This window comes from Mercenaria mercenaria, chromosome 19 (genome assembly GCF_021730395.1).
Source record: "Mercenaria mercenaria strain notata chromosome 19, MADL_Memer_1, whole genome shotgun sequence".
NCBI classification, from domain to species: Eukaryota; Metazoa; Mollusca; class Bivalvia; order Venerida; family Veneridae; genus Mercenaria; species Mercenaria mercenaria.
In genome coordinates, this window is record NC_069379.1 from 33,622,766 (window position 1) to 33,642,388 (window position 19,623).

General features: G+C 36.9%; 1 protein-coding gene across 1 annotated transcript in view; it reads left to right on the top strand.

Moving 5' to 3' along the window:
- The window catches only part of LOC123543131 (putative methyltransferase C9orf114), a 64,999-nt gene that overhangs the window by 40,473 nt on the left and 4,903 nt on the right, over positions 1 to 19,623 (top strand). Inside the window, exons 5-10 of the mRNA XM_053531288.1 lie at positions 9,557 to 9,627; positions 10,985 to 11,124; positions 12,088 to 12,218; positions 13,444 to 13,513; positions 16,074 to 16,281; positions 17,495 to 17,642. Coding sequence (XP_053387263.1) covers positions 9,557 to 9,627; positions 10,985 to 11,124; positions 12,088 to 12,218; positions 13,444 to 13,513; positions 16,074 to 16,281; positions 17,495 to 17,642 — 768 coding nt within the window. The remainder of the gene's footprint in view (positions 1 to 9,556; positions 9,628 to 10,984; positions 11,125 to 12,087; positions 12,219 to 13,443; positions 13,514 to 16,073; positions 16,282 to 17,494; positions 17,643 to 19,623) is intronic.

Sequence of the window (19,623 nt, forward strand, 5' to 3'; positions counted from 1 at the left end):
TTCAAGAACGTAACCAAGATCTTATAGTGATACAATGTGTGCAAGTTTGGTTAAAATAAAGTCATAAATGAAACCACTATCGTGCAGACAAGAAATTGTTGACGCACAAAAAGAGCAAATTCTGGCCCTTTAAGGGGCAATAACTCTAGAACCCATGATTGGATCCGGCCAGTTTTTGACAGGAATTGAGATATCATGCCAATACAAGTTTTTTACAAGTTTGATCAAAATTTGCTTAGAAAATGTGTTCTCTATCTTGTTCACAAGAAATTGTGGACGGAGAGACAGACGGACGGACGAAGGGTGATCACAAAAGCTGTTGGCATTCCTGTTGTATACAGACAAAGGCATCAGTAAGTAATAATTACTTTGCAGTGTAGCCCCGTGATAATTTTATGATGATTATCTTTGAACACTCCAGGACTTATTAGACTCAACTGCCACATTATCAAAGTTTATTAGTACAACTTGAATGTCCTAAAACTGGAACATGTTATTATAATAACAACAATTATGAAATAACTTTAAAAAAAGTAATGTACCATATTTATTTCTCCTGTTTGATATTCCCAGTATTTTTTGTGTTGAAAAAATATAATAAGATAATTGAAAGATCATCATTTTTAGCTCATCTGATTTTTTGAAAAAAAATGATGAGTTATTGTCATCACTTGAGCGGTTGTCGGCGTCGGCGTCGGCGTCGGCGTCTGCGTCGGCGTTGCCTGGTTAAGTTTTATGTTTAGGTCAGCTTTTCTCCTAAACTATCAAAGCTATTGCTTTGAAACTTGGAATACTTGTTCACCATCATAAGCTGACCCTGTATAGCAAGAAACATAACTCCATCTTGCTTTTTGCAAGATTTATGGCCCCTTTTGTACTTAGAAAATATCAGATTTCTTGGTTAAGTTTTATGTTTAGGTCAACTTTTCTCCTAAACTATCAAAGCTATTGCTTTGAAACTTGGAATACTTGTTCACCATCATAAGCAGACCCTGTACATCAAGAAACATAACTCCATCCTGCTTTTTGCAAGATTTATTGCCCCTTTTGGACTTAGAAAATCAGTTTTCTTGGTTAAGTTTTATGTTTAGGTCAGCTTTTATCCTAAACTATCAAAGCTATTGCTTTAAAACTTGCAACACTTGTTCACCATCATAAGTAGACCCTGTATAGCAAGAAACATAACTCCGTCCTGCTTTTTGCAAGATTTATGGCCCCTTTTGGACTTAGAAAATATCAGATTTCTTGGTTAAGTTTTATGTTTAGGTCAACTTTTTCTCTTAAACTATCAAAGCTATTGCTTTGAAACTTGCAACACTTGTTCACCATCATAAGCTGACCCTGTACAGCAAGCATCATAACTCCATCCTGCTTTTTGCAATAATTATTGCCCCTTTTGGACTTAGAAAATCATTTTCTTGGTTGAGTATTATGTTTAAGTCAACTTTTCTCATAAACTATCAAAGCTGTTGCTTTAAAACTTGCAACAGTTTTTCACCATCATAAGTGGACACTGTACATCAAGAAACATAACTCTATCCTGCTTTTTGCAAGAATGATGGCCCTTTTTAGACTTAGAAAATCATGGGTAGGACAATATTTCTATTACACAAAAAAAATCAGATGAGCGTCAGCACCCGCAAGGCGGTGCTCTTGTTATACGCCCGTTTGAAAAACGGGACGTATTATGGGAACGCCCCTGGCGGGCGGGCGGCGTCCACAGACTTTGTCCGGAGCATATCTTCTACATGCACGAAGGGATTTTGATGAAACTTGGCACAGTTGTTCACCATCATGAGACGGAGTGTCATGCGCAAAAACCAGGTCCCTAGGTCTAAGGTCAAGGTCACACTTAGAGGTCAAAGGTCAAATTCAAGAATGACTTTGTCCGGAGCATATCTTCTTCATGCATGCAGGGATTTTGTTGAAAGTTGGCACAATTGTTCATCATCATGAGACGGAGTGTCATGCGCAAGAACCAGGTCCCTAGGTCTAAGGTCAAGGCCACACTTGGAGGTCAAAGGATACAAGAAAGAAAACTTTGTCCGGAGCATATCTTCTTCATGCATGGAGGGATTTTGATATAACTTGGCACAAATGTTCACCACCACGAGGCGGAGTGTCATGTGCAAGAACCAGGTCCCTAGGTCTAAGGTCAAGGTCACACTTAGAGGTCAAAGGATACAAGAATAAAAACCTTGTCCGGAGCATTTCTTCTTCATGCATAGAGGGATTTTGATATAACTTTGCACAAATGTTCACCACTACGAGGCGGAGTGTCATGCGCAAGAACCAGGTCCCTAGGTCAAAGGTCAAGGTCACACTTAGAGGCCAAAGGTCAGATACAAGAATGACTTTGTCCGAAGCATTTCTTCTTCATGCATGGAGGGATTTTGATGTAACTTGGCACAATTATACACCATCATGAGACAAAGTGTCATGCGCAGTTCCCTTCTTTAGAATTACTTCCCTTTGTTGTTACTATAAATAGCTTATATTTATGTCTCCCCCAGGAGACATATTGTTTTTGCCCTGTCCGTCCGTACGTCACACTTCATTTCCGTGCAATAACTGGAGAACCATTTGACCTAGAACCTTCAAACTTCATAGGGTTGTAGGGCTGCTTGAGTAGACGACCCCTATTGTTTTTGGGATCACTCCGTCAAAGGTCAAGGTCACAGGGGCCTGAACATTGAAAACCATTTCCGATCAATAACTAGAGAACCAGTTGACCCAGAATGTTGAAACTTCATAGGATGATTGGTCATGAAGAGTAGATGACCCCTATTGATTTTGGGGTCACTCTGTCAAAGGTCAAGGTCACAGGGGCCTGAACATTGAAAACCATTTCCGATCAATAACTAGAGAACCACTTGACCCAGAATGTTGAAACTTCATAGGATGATTGGTCATGAAGAGTAGATGACCCCTCTTGATTTTGGGGTCACTCCGTCAAAGGTCAAGGTCACAGGGGCCTGAACATTGAAAACCATTTCCGATCAATAACTAGAGAACCACTTGACCCAGAATGTTGAAACTTCATAGGATGATTGGTCATGAAGAGTAGATGACCCCTATTGATTTTGGGATCACTCTGTCAAAGGTCAAGGTCACAGGGGCCTGATCATTGAAAACCATTTCTGATCAATAACTAGGGAACCACTTGACCCAGAATGTTGAAACTTCATAGGATGATTGATCATGAAGAGTAGATGACCCCTATTGATTTTGGGGTCACTCCGTCAAAGGTCAAGGTCACAGGGGCCTGAACATTGAAAACCATTTCCAATCAATAACTTGAGAACCACCTGACCCAGAATGTTGAAACTTCATAGGATGATTGGTCATAAAGAGTAGATGACCCTTATTGATTATGGGATCACTCTGTCAAAGGTCAAGGTCACAGGGGCCTGAACATTGAAAACCATTTCTGATCAATAACTAGAGAACCACTTGACCCAGAATGTTGAAACTTCATAGGATGATTGTACATGCAAAGTAGATGACCCCTATCGATTTTGGGGTCACTCCATTAAAGGTCAAGGTCACAGGGACCTGAACATTGAAAACCATTTCCGGTCAGTAACTTGAGAACCACTTGACCCAGAATGTTGAAACTTAATAGGATGATTGATCATAAAGAGTAGAAAACCCCTAACGATTTTGGGGTCACTCTGTTAAAGGTCAAGGCCACAGGGGCCTGAACATGGAAAACCATTTCCAATCAATAACTTGAGAACCTCTCAACCCAGAATGTTGAAACTTCATAGGATGATTGTTCATGCAGAGTAAATGACCCTTATTGTTTTTGGGGTCACTCCCTTAAAGGTCAAGGTCTCAGGGGCCTGAACATTGATAACCAGTTCCGATCAATAACTTGAGAACCACTTGACCCAGAATGTTGAAACTTCATAGGATGATTGAACATGCATAGTAGATGACCCCTATTGATTTTGGGGTAAGTCTATCAAAGGTCAAGGTCACAGTGGCCTATTCATGTAAAATCATTTTTTGGAAATAACTTGAGAACCACTTGACCTACAATGTTGAAATTTAATAGGATGATTGGACATGCAGTGTAGATGACCCCTATTTTTTTGAGGTCACTTGATCAAAGGTCAAGGTCAGAGGAGCCTGAACAGTGACTTGAGAACCACTAGGCCACGAGTGTTGAAATTTAGCGGGATGACTGGACATGCCAAGTAGATGATCCCTATTGCAGCCAACCATCAGTGTCTCTTTGACTTTCGCTCCTGACCCCTATTGACTTCTTGCCTATAGGACTTTGCATTGGGGGAGACATGCGCTTTTTTACAAAAGCATTTTCTAGTTTAACTTTTTCATTACTAGTCGTAGGGAAAAATCGAGACCACTTTTCTGTAGTACAACATGCATGCTACATCCAATTATGAGGTGTATTTTGACCAATCTCTACCTGGTAAAAATTTTTGTGTGGAATTACAATTTTTTTTTTGGATTTTTTTTTTTTTTTTTTTTTTTTTTTTTTAAGATTATCTTCCCTTAGTTGTTACTATAAATAACTTATATTGTAACTTTTTTATAACTGACCGTAGGGAAAAAACAAGACCACTTTTCTGTGGTACAACATAGATGTTACTTTCAAATTTTAGGTGTATTTTAAGGTATCTCTACCTGGTAAGGAGTTTTTTTGTGGACTTGGAAAAACAAATGACTTACAATGATTACTAAACAACCACAAAATTAAAATTCCATTTGCAAATACAGGTGCTAGAGTAAAGAAATTTGCTGTGACGGGCGTATATTGTGACATTCTGGCACTCTTGTTAAGCATATGTAAAAAGTAAAAATTTTGGTTTGTTCCGCCAGCTTAATAATTAATTTATATCTCAAGGCATAAAGCAGATCTGTAGTGGAACCTTTTAGAAGAGTTTTTGAAAGTGTCGAAGTTGTAATTTTATTTAATTATTTTCTCATGAGATAAAAACAAATGCTTGAAATATCGTGCACACAACGATTGCAGAGGAGCATTATTGCCGTACAGAATTTTCTAAACAGTGCACCCATTACCTGAGGCAATTGGCATTGGTTGATACTGTTTCCCTTACTCAGAAATCCTATTTGTTTTAAATTTTCCGTTCATACAGAATTATTTCCTCAGATTCTGTAGACATCACTTCTTTTGACTCCCTAGATGGCTCTTTATCATTCAAAATAATTTCCCTTGACTCTGTAGACTGTTTGTTGTCATTTTGAATCACTGTCCTTGATTCCACGGACTGGTCCTCAGTTTCATTAGAATCAGTGGACTGGTCTGCATCATCCTCAGAATCCGTAGAATGGTCCTCATTGACCTCAGAATCTGTAGACTGGTCATCATCATGTAGTTCCAGTTCACCTGTTGGATGATCATCTAGAAACATTTTTGATACAGATTTCTTCATTTTGTCTGTCTCGTAATCAGAACGACATTCAGAACTTTGCATTGATCGTAAGTGACGAGTCATGCATTGTAGGTATGGTAACAGCGGTATTGGGAATTTGAGGTTTTCGTCTCCAAATATTGTTTGCTTTATTCCTTCTTTTTTACCAAACTTTGTCTTGTGTAGCTTCAGAATTGTACGGAACTGTATTGCTTCAGCTTTGTAAACAATTTGTGGGAAGTCTTGAACAGTTCTGTAGCTGCTCATACTATCCAGTATGTGTAGAAGACACGGTCCGATATCTGATGCGTCTGTGTACGCACACTCGTAATGATGATAAATCATCATTGACTTTATCAGGTATGATGAATAGGTCCTCTCGTCTTTACATCGTCGTGTACGTAAGTACTCTTCCACTTTTTCTCCATCTCCATCACCATTTATCAGAAACTTGAGGATTCTGTACACTTTTACATGATTTGGAGACAGAACATTTTTCATAAAATGTACCTCAGTTTCAGTAAATGTGACATCCCGACCTGCAGAACCGACAAATAGATAACCTCCAGTAGACAAAATTTCTTTATGGAATTCTTTCAGATGGCATATTTCATCAAGTGTCTCTGGTAACTTTTCTCCAGTAACTTTAATAGCGGGGACAAAATCAACGTTAATTTCTTTCTTTTCACCGAAGTTGCTCTGATAAATAAATTGGAAATTTGCTGCTGGACCATGTATGTCCACAAACTTATCAATGTATGTTTTCCTCTTCCCGTTTGAGGAAGAATATTGAAACTTGTCTTGATTATCTTCAACAACCTGTTTGAAGAATAGAGTCGCGCCCATTAAATGATCTCTAAACGAACCATATTTAGGTATATTTGTCCCATCCGTTCCATAATAAAGCGAACTTTCAGTGTAAAAAAGCAGAAAAATAAAGTCAAATTCACCAGGAAAATTATTCTTTGTTCCTTCATAAAAACTTCCAACCTTGATGAGGTCTTTTGGACATTTGTTTTCACCTCTCAGTCTAAGGAACCTGTAGAATGTTAAAGCATTTTCAGAATTCACTGGTTTTTGTCCATCAAAATATTCCTGTAGCAAGTCTACAGCCGTCTGAGCCAGAGTTTCTATACCAGTCTGAATAAATTCTACCTCTTCTTGTTCTATTTGGAATACACATTCTTTTTCGTATATATCATCTAGATAGGATTCAAGTTTGTTCTTTTCTTTTGCCAAGTTTAGTTCCATACTTTTTTGTAACTCAATTAAGTCTTCTTTTCTTTAGTTAAATTGTTTTTCACTGCCTTTCGTTCTTATGTTACAAAATCACATTATCATTAGTCTGCACCCTTTGTTCTATCCTTGCTATATGTTTGTAAATCATAATTTTCCATTAATTAGGACCGTCGTTCATATGACTGAAAAATTGTTGAGAAAGAGGTTAAACCCGAACACAAAAAACATTAATTAGGTAATCTGTTAGATTAATAATGTTATGTTAATATTGTAGTTCGATATTAATCTAAATCAAATTAATATTGATTGTAATTCAATATCATTACAGTTATTTTAGGGAGCATCTCAAAACATTTTATTAAGATAACTAGGTTAGGTCACGCTGTGGACAAATATTGGTTATTTTGACAAGCAGCATTTTTTGCTCCTACCCCCTGCTCTCAAAATAACCAACTTGTGTTGTATAGATATATTAAAACATGATTCTGCTAAATTTAACCCTTAGCACCCTGAAGGTCTAAAATGGAATGGCCCATCATCCAATTTGGGCAGTACCACTAATTATTCAAAGTGGTGTTCACTGAAAATTTACTGACTGAATAGCGAACAGTGCAGAGCATGATCAGACTGCACGGATGTGCAGGCTGATCTTGGTCTGCACTGGTCATAAAGGCAGAATCACTAAGTTAAAGGTTAAAGCATTATTTGTCTACAGATTACTTTGATTCTAATATTTCTCTTATGTAAACATGTAGATGAATTTGCAGGGCTTTTCATTTGGGAAGAGGCCTTGACCTTTCAAATCGGGAAATTTTTGCAAGATAATTGTCTATTTTGGAAAAAAAGCTTTTCATATTGAAAGATTGGTACTTATGTATAAATTGAATAATGATAAGTATTTTCAACTTGAATTTTATTTTTACAGCACTTTATTTTTCAGACTTCAAAATTCTCAATTCAGTTATTTCAAAATCCAATCACATGTTTGACATCTTTAAATTTGTCAACCAGCAAATTCAGTTCTGTGTCATCTTGGGCAATGATTTGAGGAAATCTTATCTTTCATTTTTGGGAAGTGTGTCTGCCACAGTTGGGAAAAAGTACTATATTTTTGGATTGGGAAATGGCCTTATATAGTCCTCTGTTATATAAGGACAGAAAACCCTGATTTGGGAAGTACTATTGCATGGTGCATGTATGGTGCCAAATATATTAGGTTGATGTGATGTCAGCGCATAACCATGTTTTACCTGTGTTAAGGTATTGGACCCGTAATAGGGTATCTCCTTTTTGAAGAGTATTCAATTCCTACCATAAACCTACTTTGACTGCAATTTTCAAGGGGGCGTAGGTTCAAACCCCACTGGGACCAAATTTTTTTTCTCCATGTTTTCCTTTTTTTCTAGGAAGTTTTTACTTCTTTCAAGACTAACTATGGATGTATTGTACAAAAGTGGAAAATTTTCATTTTATAAGCGATTTTTTGCTGTTCAATGTGAATTTGCCTCTGAATCAGGAGGGGTAGAGTTAGACATCTTTAAAAATACTGAGTTACCTGCGGTAAAAGTTCTCTATTTTGCCTTCATTCTTTAGATTACATATTGTGGAAGAAATGCAGGTAGGTTTTACTATTGCCCCAAGGTTATTTTTGAATGAAGTGAGCAAAATTCAAAACAGACCCACAGGATTCTACCTTAATTTTTCAATGTTGGAGTTAGAATTCTGTCTCATTGAAGCACCCTAGAAAAAAATTATTTTTACAGTTTTATTTTGTGTTTTATAATTGTTATCAAAATTAATGCTGTAATGAATTCTCTGCAGACGTTTTAGATAGTGGCCATCACATTGAAATTTGTCGCTACTTGAGCTTGAGGAAATACCATACATTATACAAAATTTACAAAAAAACTGCATGGTAAAAGTTGTTTAAAATTTGCAGTACAGTGTGAAACATGGTCAACTTTAAGAATATACCAAGCAAATGCTATTTTTTAAACATTACTATTAGGGGTCCAATACCTTAAAATACATGGAGTAGCAAGTTCTGCGGAATAACTTAAGAGTGCTTAGACATCTAGTGGATTGTTACACATGCTTAATAATGGATATTAAGTGTAATATCGTTCTGTTGTAATTGAGCCGCGCCATGAGAAAACCAACATAGTGGGTTTGCGACCAGCATGGATCCAGACCAGCCTGCGCAGTCTGGTCAGGATCCATGCTGTTCGCTAACAGTTTCTCCAATTTCAATAGGCTTTAAAATTGAACAGCATGGATCCTGACCAGACTGCGCAGATGCTGGATCCATGCTGGTCACAAACCCACTATGTTGGTTTTCTCATGGCACGGCTTGTATAATTCTGATTCTGAAAAGTCTTTCTGAAATAGCAGATTAAATGATGTAGCACTCCTATTTTTGCACCTGTATGGTGCCAAATGATATGTCAATATAACATCAATATTGCCATCTATCAATGAAGCTGTGCATGGATTATTCATGTTAGATTGATAGATAATGGGCATTTGATTGACAATTGGTAGTTTCTTTCAATTTTGTTGTAACCATTTGTGTTATTAAAACTATTCAATTTCAAATTATTATACTTTGTTAACTTTATTAATTGCACCTCTAAAGGCCCCCCACCTCTAATGGGCCATCTCCTCTGTACAAAGACAGGTAGTTTTTCCCCCATTAGATAAGTTGTTAATTAATTCAAGCTGCTTCTGTTTAGGGTTAGAAAGGACAGCACAGAATTACATATCATAAGGTTGTGACTTGGATGCCCATGGTGTGTATTCTCCATGGTGATTTGATAGGAGTCATTCTAAAATCACTCAAGTTTTACCTTTGATTTATGTGGAGAAGTTGGCAGTACTTCCCAGATTTTAACTTATTTTGCTTTCTCTCATTTCAGATAGCCAGAGCCGCTGTTGTGTTCAATGTTGATGAAATTATTGTATTTGATGAAACGGGATCCACAGAAAAGTAAGACCAAAAACCTTTAGTATACAAGGAATTTCAATAGCAATTATGATTGAAACATTTTTCGTAAAGTTTAGTTTACCGTAAGTTTAAATGTATTTATTTTACATTGTTGAGTGATTTTTGATGATTTGTGTTAGCTATTACTGAATCTTGAACTTCATACCAAAGCTCAGGTTTATGAAACTAAATTTGGAGACCAGTCTTGAAATGGCATCATCTGATTGGTTGTTCCTGAGCACAAATTTAAAAATGACCAATAGCAAGGCTGCATTCACAGACTGGTCTCCAAACTCAATATTTTCAGCTAAAAATAGGACTTTGGGGATTATGTTCATTTTCTGCAATTAAGGGAATAACCTGCCTGCTTAGCTCAATAGGGAGAGCGTCGATCTATGGATTGTGGGGTCGTGAGTTTGATCCTTGGGTGGGCCATATGTTCTCCGTAAGGATTTGATAAAAGACACTGTGTCTCAAATCATTCGTCCTCCACCTCTGATTCATGTGGTGAAGTTGGCAGTTACTTGCAGAGAACAGGTTTGTGCTGGTACAGAATCCAGGAATATTAACTGCCCGCCGTTACATAACTAAAATACTGTTGAAAAACGGCGTTATACCCAAAACAAACAAACTAATGGCTGAGCGCGAAACTATTGTATCTTCTTTGTTCATATACAGTTACAATAGTTTCGCACTCGGCCCTCGAAATTTTTACGCTATGATGTAATAATTTATGACATCTGAAAAATTAATTGTTGTATAATAACACACAATTTTCAGCCTTCTTTGTTTAATAGGAAAATGATTCAGTTCGTGTTAGAGTAAGTTTTAATTTGTAAGTGTGTTATTTATAACTTGAAGATTCCATTGGGATGTCTGCTCTTTTCCTTTCAAATCTTAAATTGTTGTTTTAAAACATCATGGTACACATTGCTGAGAATATTGACAGAAAACGCTACCTGAGTACCAGTAACTTTATACTTGTATGGTTTCATAGATAGTGTGTTCTGTTATTATTTTTGCAGTGTATAGTTTAGGTCAGCTATTTTATAGTTGTGATCAATGCCTTTGACCACTGTAAAGTTGTATTATCATTCACTTGGTATATCTGTGACGAGTAACTTACCCATTTATAGGTTTGGCTATTTGAACATTATAAGTACATTAGTATCTATCATCCACTTGTTAAAGATATTTAGTGAAAAACTGCTTACTGTAGCATCAATTACTCGGGCACCATGTCTCAATTGAGCAATTTATGGCTGTTTTACTTGACAACTCAAGCATTTTGCATTTGTCCTTGTGACCTAGAGCAATCTGTATTTTACTGTGTAGAAAAAATGAATATTTCCACTTTCAGAACAACTGAAGGGGAGTTTTCTGGTGTAGGCAAGCATGGACATGGAAATGTTCAGCTTGCACGGATCTTGCAGTACCTAGAATGTCCGCAATACCTTAGAAAATGCTTCTTCCCTCAGCACAAAGATCTACAGTATGCAGGTTTGTATGTGGTTGGATATGACTCAGTTAGGAGAAATATGTTGGTTGGTGCATTCACTGGTAGATATACACCTGAAGGAACATCCTTTGAAAAAAACTCTAATCCCCTTTAACCTTTAGCCTGCTAAATTTCTAAAATGGACTAGTCCATCATTCAATTTGGGCAATACCATTTGTTATCCAAAGGGGTGTTCACTGAAAATTAAATGACTGAATAGCCAACAGTGCAGACCATGATCAGCCTGCATGGATGTGCAGGCAGATCTTGGTCTGCACAGGTTGCAAAAGCAAAAACACTTGCCACCGGCAGGCTAAAGGTTAAAGAAGAGGGGGTATATTGTTTTGCTCATGTCGGATTTGTACGTCAGTCCTTCTGTAGACATCCGGCCTACATTAGTCAAATTTTATAGAATTATTGCCTTTGGTCAGAAGATGTACTGCATCATATTGGAATGCAGTTTGTCAAAGGTCAATGTCAACGTTGAACCTGAAAATGATTATTGATGAATTATTTAGAACACTATTGCCTGTTGTCAGTAGATGACTTAAGGAGTCAGTATGTGAAAGGTCAAGGTCACATTGACCTTTGGACAAAAAAATGTTTCTTTTCAAACCCTGGAAAATACTTGCCGTAGGCATATGACTATTGGACTCCATAGCAGCATTGTCAATGGTCAGTAGGTGACACCTATTAAAATTCAGTTACTGGCCATCATAACAAAGGGTGATCAGGGTGAAGGGAGATGTTGTTTTTTTTTTTGTTTCTTTAATAGTTTAGTCTTGTTGAATATTTTACTCTAAACAATTCTTGTAAAGACAAGTATCAATGGGTTGGATAAAAGACTTATCAATTAAAAATGATTATTAATTTGCTTTCTCTGTCTACTAAAGAGCACGAAGTACCGTTTAACATTGTACAGGAAGCAGCATAGCTTAAACAGATACATATTTTTAATGTTTCAGGTGTCTTAAATCCCCTCGATTCCCCTCACCACATGAGAGCTAATGATGAGGCCATGTATAGGGAAGGTGTTATTGTAAAGAAACATTCTAAAGAAGGGAAAGGCTCCTATGTAAATGTTGGTCTAACCAAGGTGAGATAAATTGTAAATGAGATGTTTTTCTTAATATTCACAATGGGCTGAAAAAGAAGATTACAGAGAATAATGTTTTCTGGCAATGAGACTCAAATATAAGTCTGTTGACAGTAGAAATACTTACTGAAATAGATGTGGCTTATACTACACCTTATTAGGAGTCACATTTCCAGTTCAGAGTGGGGAGCATCTTACATGCGAGTACTACAAGAAAATTAAAAGAAAAAGAAATCCCAGATTGCATGTCTGATGTTGAAGTGCGTCTTATAAGCGGAAATATATGGTAATTTGGTTATTACAACAGTACCTTGATCTTCAGTGTTGTATTCAGCTCAAGTGAATTTTGCCAGGCTTGGATCCCATGAGACGCTTGCGCAGTGGGATCTGGTCTGCTAAAATCCATGAGAGCCAAATACATCATTGCAGATAAAGGTATTGCTTTAATAACACTTCTATTATATACAGATACCTGTTTCTGTTTATAGTGCTTTATCAGCAGAAATAGACTATAATTTTTGACAAAGCTGAAAACTTGTTTGAAATGGTGAACTTGTTGACCCATGGAGTGTCTAGCCACCATTACATCATATTTGACATCTCAACTAAAGCAAGTGCTTCAACCATGGAATACTTTCCTTATCTGATGGGAGTAGAATACAAGGTTTTGTACTCATTAGTGAAATACAGGCTGTATATCAGACAGAAAATTTAAAGGTATATAATAAATGGTATTATTTCAGACACAGAAGTCATTAAGAGTTAATTCAGCACAGCAGAGACCTAATTATTTCAGGCAAAGTAGGCAAATATATTATTTCTGCACCCTCATCAGTGTGGCTTAAAACCCTGCCAACTTTAATTACATCCAGCCCCTTTCAGAGGGTTGGTTTTACCCATATGCAGGCTTGTGTCTCTGTTATTAAAGCTAAAACTTTAGTACCTCAGTAATACTCAGTTCAAAAACTGATTTACAGGAAAGAATTTACGCGTATAAGTTCATGGCATAAGATTATCATGAGAAAACCAAGATAGTGCATTTGTGATCCGTGCAGTCTGGTCAGGATCCATGCTGTTCGCTTTCAAAGCCTACTGCAATTAGAGAGACCGTTAGTAACAGTATGGATTCTGTCCAGATTGTGCAGATGTGCAGGCTGGTCTGGATCAATGCTGATTGCAAATGCACTATGTTGGTTTTCTCATGGCATGGCTCATCTTTTTTCAGGACATACAGGTGGACAAAGAGTTGGTTCCTGGTATCAGAGTCACTGTAAAGATGGACCTCACATCTCTAGGTAGATATAGTTTTGTGTGCAAGACAAACCACTGTCAAATGGAAAGCCGCATTTAAATTTTTCAAACTGGACAAAATTCTTCTGTAAATTTTTTTATTCTGATCAGAAAATCTTTTTCTTTGGATGTTTTTCATTTTTAGCTCACCTGAGCCAAAGGCTCATGGTGAGCTTTTGTGACCGCTCAATGTCCTTTGTGCGTCGTCAGTTCCGTCAACAATTTATAAAAAAAAATTTTTTTTGAAAACCACTGGGCAGAATTACACCAAACTTCACAGGAATGATCCTTGGGTGGTCCCTTCCAAAATTGTTCAAAGAATTAACTTCCATGCAGAACTCTGATTGCCATAGGAACCAAAAGGAAAAACCTCGATATTTGGCATGTGACATAATCTAATGGTCCTCTATGAAAATTGTTCAAATTATGGCCCTGGTGTGAAAAGAGGCCTAGGGGGTCCTAAGTTTTGCATAGACTTGTATAGGAAAAAACTGAAAAAATCTTCTTGTCTAAATCCACAAGACCTAGGACTTTGATATTTGCTCTGTAGCATTGCCTTGTGGTGCCCTACCAAAATTATTCAAATTAATACCCTGGGGTGAAAAAAGGCCCTGCCTGGGGGGTGGGGGTCTGAAGTTTTCGGGATCATTGATTTCAACTCATTTAGATTTGAAGATTGAATACTGCTTAAGCCGGTGCTAGAGGGCGTGGGCAGTGTTGCATTTTACATTACTGCTCATGAACAGACTCAATCAAACCGAGTCTGCAATTTTCACTGTTTGCCTTGTTCTCGGTGCTTCCAAGGGATGTACTTTCCAGATTTTATATTGACATATAGGAATTTTTAAAAGAAAATCTTGCTTGGAACTGCATTACAAAGGCTTTTGATATTTGGTATGTTGTCTTGCCTAGTGTTCGTCTACCAAAATTGTTCAAATTATGCCCCTTGGATGAAAAGAGGCCCTGCCCTGGGGGTCCAAAATTTAACATAGACTTTTATAGGAAAAAATTAAAAATCTTGTCCAAAAGTTCAAGGTCTAGGCCTTTGATATTTGGTATGTGGCATTGCCTACTGAATTTCTTATAAAATTGTTCAAGTTATACCTTCGGGATGAAAAGAGGCTGCCTTGCGGTCACTTCTTATATGACTTATATAGGAAAAAGTACTTAAAACTATTAGATCATAGTTCCTAGACTGTTTAATTATAATTATCAGATGACCTCAAGTGATTAGGGGTCACCTGACTGTGACCTTGACCTACTGACCTACTTTCTGGTTTCTTAAGATAGTCTTGAAATTTGGAGGACATGTACAGTTTTGCACCCCAATCTTAAAACTTTCAGTGACCATGAATATGACCTACCGACCTACTTTCCTTATATTTTAGCATCAGTTTGCCATTTGAAATGGGTGGCTCATATTACTCAGGTGGACGATTCAGGGTCATCATGATCCTCTTGTTAAGATATTTCATTTCTGATTAATAAATAGATACTTGATCATGTAATACTGTGAAATTATTGATATTCGTGGGGGACTAGTTTTTGTGGTTATCGTGTTTAATGGATATTGTTACAGTCAGTCCACAAAATTTAATTCCAACAAAAGTAAAATTCCCATTCATTTTATGTTCAAAAGTTAAATTTCACAAATTCATATACCCACAAAATTGGGAGTTTTGACCCAAATCATGAAATTTCATGCCCATAAAATTAGAGTGGCATTATGCACATCTAATACTGCATATAGTGTGTTTTGGGTGAATATTCTATAAAAGCAACTTTTGGTTGCTGTGCATTTAGATGTGTTAAATTAACCATAATGCCGCATTAGTATTTCAAGTTGATGCTTTAAAAATAAAGAAATCGGACGGATAAAATAATTATTTATTATAGATATTTTTTCAGTCTTCTGCACAATGATCTCCCTTACCCGAAAATGGAAATTTCTGAAGTAGAAGGGAAGCAACTCATTGCTTGCAGTTTGACGTTTTTTAAAAAGACTGCCCCACTCAAAATAAGAAAAGTCATATTTGGAAACTTATTATTTCGTACTGGTAACAGGAAGAGTTTGTTTGGGTTAAAAGCTATAATTTCCTTCACCCTTTTTACATACAATCATATCTATTTAAGCTTGATCTTTGCTTGAAAAATGCATATAATTCCACTTTAAATGATTTTACAGTAACTCATGTTATCTGTATATACTCCTAGATTTTTTTTACAAGAACTTGAGCCTTTGAGAATGCTGGGAATGTCTGCTGAAGATGAGATTTGAATCTCAAGGTCTTAACTTGAATTTCCATGCATTCTTTTTGCAGGAAAACTTGTTTGTTAGAATAATTTGCTTTCAATATAAGTACAGTAACTGTGAATATTTGTAGATTTCACAAAATTTGGTCCCAACACACAAAGTAAAATTCACATTCATGTTATGTTTAAAAATTGAAGTCCAAAACTCTTATCTCAACATAAAATGGCTGTTTTAACTTAAACCACAAAATTTATTGATTTTCACAGTAGTTCTGACTACATGCACTGACATCCATACTTTGATTTTTGCAGACAGAAAGAAACCAAAGGGAATAGTTGTGTCCCCTTCGGAGCCTCGAACACACGCAGGCCTCTACTGGGGTTACAGCGTCAGACTGGCTAGCAGTATAGGAGCTGTGTTTACAGAATGCCCATATAAAGAAATGTATGATTTAACTATAGGAACATCTGAACGAGGGTCTGATATTGATGAATTTGAACTCGATAAAAAGGATTTTAAGTAAGTTTGAAAACTGATTGTAAAAGTTTGTCAACATAGTATTTAAAGTAAACATTTCTTGTTGAAGCCTATTTCAGTATGAACATAATATTGGTTGTACTTTCCTAAAATATAGAGGAATATTATTGCTGAGACAATGGTTTGTTACATCTTATTTGTGGTAAATAATTGCAAGTATTTTTAATCAGAAGGGGCCTCTATGGCTAAGTGTTTAGGGTCACTGACTTCAAATCACTTGCCCCTCATCAATGTGGGTTTGAGTCTCACTTGGGGCGTTGAATTCTTCATGTGAGGAAGCCATCTAGTTGGCTTACGGAAGGTCGGTGGTCCTACCCAAGTGCCCGCTTGTGATGAAATAATGCACGAAGGGACACCTGGTTTTTTCCTCCTCCATCAAAGCTTGAAAGTGGCCATATGGTCGGTGCAATGTTAAACCGAACAAAATATAATCCATGTGCCTGCTCTCCATTGCTATTTCTAGTATATCTCATTTTAATAGTGAGATTTGAACAATTAACAAATTATGTTATTATATGTTCTAAAAATAACCTGAATTTCATTGACCGAAACCGCTCATCATCTTTCAAAATATATTTCATGTTTACTGGTTAGTGGGTTTTCCCTATTAAACATTACTTTCTAAAAATAGAATGGAAGTTGTTAGTTACAATATGAACAGTGGGAAATCCAGCTACAGGTGTTACTCCAGCCAATGATAACTAGCTACAATATATTTCAGCGATAATTTAAGAAACTGTATACACATTAAATGATTCCAGGAAATTTAAGTGTCTTCATTAAATTAATCATTAAGTTTTCACACAGTTATTGTTACATTCAGACATTAAATATGTTGCAGCAAATACTTGTTACTTATTCATAAACCTGAACCCATATAATAAAACAGTTATTGACTCTTGAGCCATTGGATATGATGTGATATTCACCGGAAGAGAGCAATATTGGCCTCGGTTATCGCCTCGGTCAATATTGCCATCTTCCGGTGAATATCACATCATATCCAATGGTTCAGGAGTCAATAATTGTATATTCTTTCACAGGTTATAGGATGCAGATGGGAATATCCGGCTCTTGGGTAACTGTTAGTATGCGTTAAATTTGCAGCTTGAGCCAGATACTCCAATCTTTACTCCCATCTTTCCCTACAACCAGTGATAGAATCTGTGATTAAATCCAAAATTCTCAATTTCAGACATGCTTTAGTTGTATTTGGTGGTGTTCAGGGACTGGAGACGAGTTTAGAAGCAGATGAAAATTTAGCAGTAGATGACCCAAGTTTGTTGTTTCAACATTACCTCAACACATGTCCTCATCAGGGCAGCAGGACTATTAGAACAGAGGTAATGTTTCAGTGGTCTCATGTCCCATGCCATTATAAAGTAATTGCTAGATTATCATCCAAAAGATTTTTTTTTTACTGAAAAACTGCTAAAAATCTTCCTTTTCAATGTATTTAATGATTTAGGGTCTACTTTTATGCCACTCTTCTTACTTCAGTTAAAATAATAAAATCCAGTTAACAAATAAAAAGTAACATTTATGCCAAGTAATTTCAAAATCCCTTGATGAATGGCAGACTTACAAACCAAACAGGAAACAGACCTTGTTATAACCTTTGACCTCTAAGTCTGGACTTGACCTTAGGGCTAGAGGTCTGGGCCTTGCGCATGTCACATCATCTCATTATGGTAAACATAAGCCAAGTTATTTCAAAATCCTTCATGGATGGCAGAGTTGTGGACTGGACATGAAACAGACCCTGTTAACAATTGACCTCTAAGTGTGACCTTGACCTTGGAGCTAGGGGTTTTGGTAATGCAACACTGTCTCATTATGGTGAACCATTTGTGCCAAGTTATTTCAAAATCCCTTTATGGATAGCAGAGTTACAGCTTGGACAAATTGACACGGACACACAGAAGGTACAGCGAGTATGATTTTTATCCGCTCACCTTTGGGGGCATAAAAGCTACTTAAAATCTTCCTTGTCAATGTATTTAAGGGTTTAGGGTTTTTATGATACCTTTTTTTAGCTCACCTGTCACAAAGTGACAAAGTGAGCTTTTGTGATCGCGTGGCGTCCGTGCGTGCGTGCGTGCGTGCGTAAACTATTGCTTGTGACCACTCTAGAGGTCACATTTTTCATGGGATCTTTATAAAAGTTGGTCAGAATGTTCATCTTGATGATATCTAGGTCAAGTTCGAAACTGGGTCACATGCGGTCAAAAACTAGGTCAGTAGGTCTAAAAATAGAAAAACCTTGTGACCTCTCTAGAGGCCATATTTTTCATGAGATCTTCATGAAAATTGGTCAGAATGTTCACCTTGATGATATCTAGGTCAAGTTCGAAACTGGGTCACGTTGGGTCAAAAACTAGGTCAGTAGGTCTAAAAATAGAAAAACCTTGTGACCTCTCTAGAGGCCATCTTTCTCAATGGATTTTCATGAAAATTGGTCAGAATGTTCACCTTGATGATATCTAGGTCAAGATCGAAACTGGGTCACGAGGGATCAAAAACTAGGTCAGTAGGTCTAAAAATAGAAAAACCTTGTGACCTCTCTAGAGGCCATATTTCTCAAGAGATCTTCATGAAAATTGGTCAGAATGTTCACCTTGATGATATCTAGATCAAGTTTGAAACTGGGTCACGTGCTGTCAAAAACTAGGTCAGTAGGTCTGAAAATAGAAAAACTTTGTGACCTCTCTAGAGGCCATATTTTTCATGGGATCTTTATGAAAATTAGTCAGAATGTTCACCTTCATGATATCTAGGTCAAGATCGAAACTGGTTCACGTGCGGTTAATAACTAGGTCAGTAGATCTAAAAATAGAAAAACCTTGTAACCTCTCTAGAGGTCATATTTTTCAAGAGATCTTCATGAAAATTGGTCAGAATGTTCACCTTGATGATATCTATGTCAAGTTCGAAACTGGGTCACGTGCGGTCAAAAACTAGGTCAGTAGGTCTAAAAATAGAAAAACCTTGTGACGTCTCTAGAGGCCATATTTCTCAATGGATCTTCATTAAAATTGGTGAGAATGTTCAGCTTGATGATACCTAGGTCAAGTTCGTAACTGGGTCATGTGCGGTCAAAAACTAGGTCAGTAGGTCGAAAAATAGAAAAACCTTGTGACCTCTCTAGAGGCCATATTTTTCATGAGATCTTCAGGAAAATTGGTGAGAATGTTCACCTTGATGATATCTAGGTCAAGTTCAAAAGTGGGTCACGTGCCTTCAAAAACTAGGTCATTAGGTCAAATAATAGAAAAACCTTGTGACCTCTCTAGAGGTCATATTTTTCAATGGATCTTCATGAAA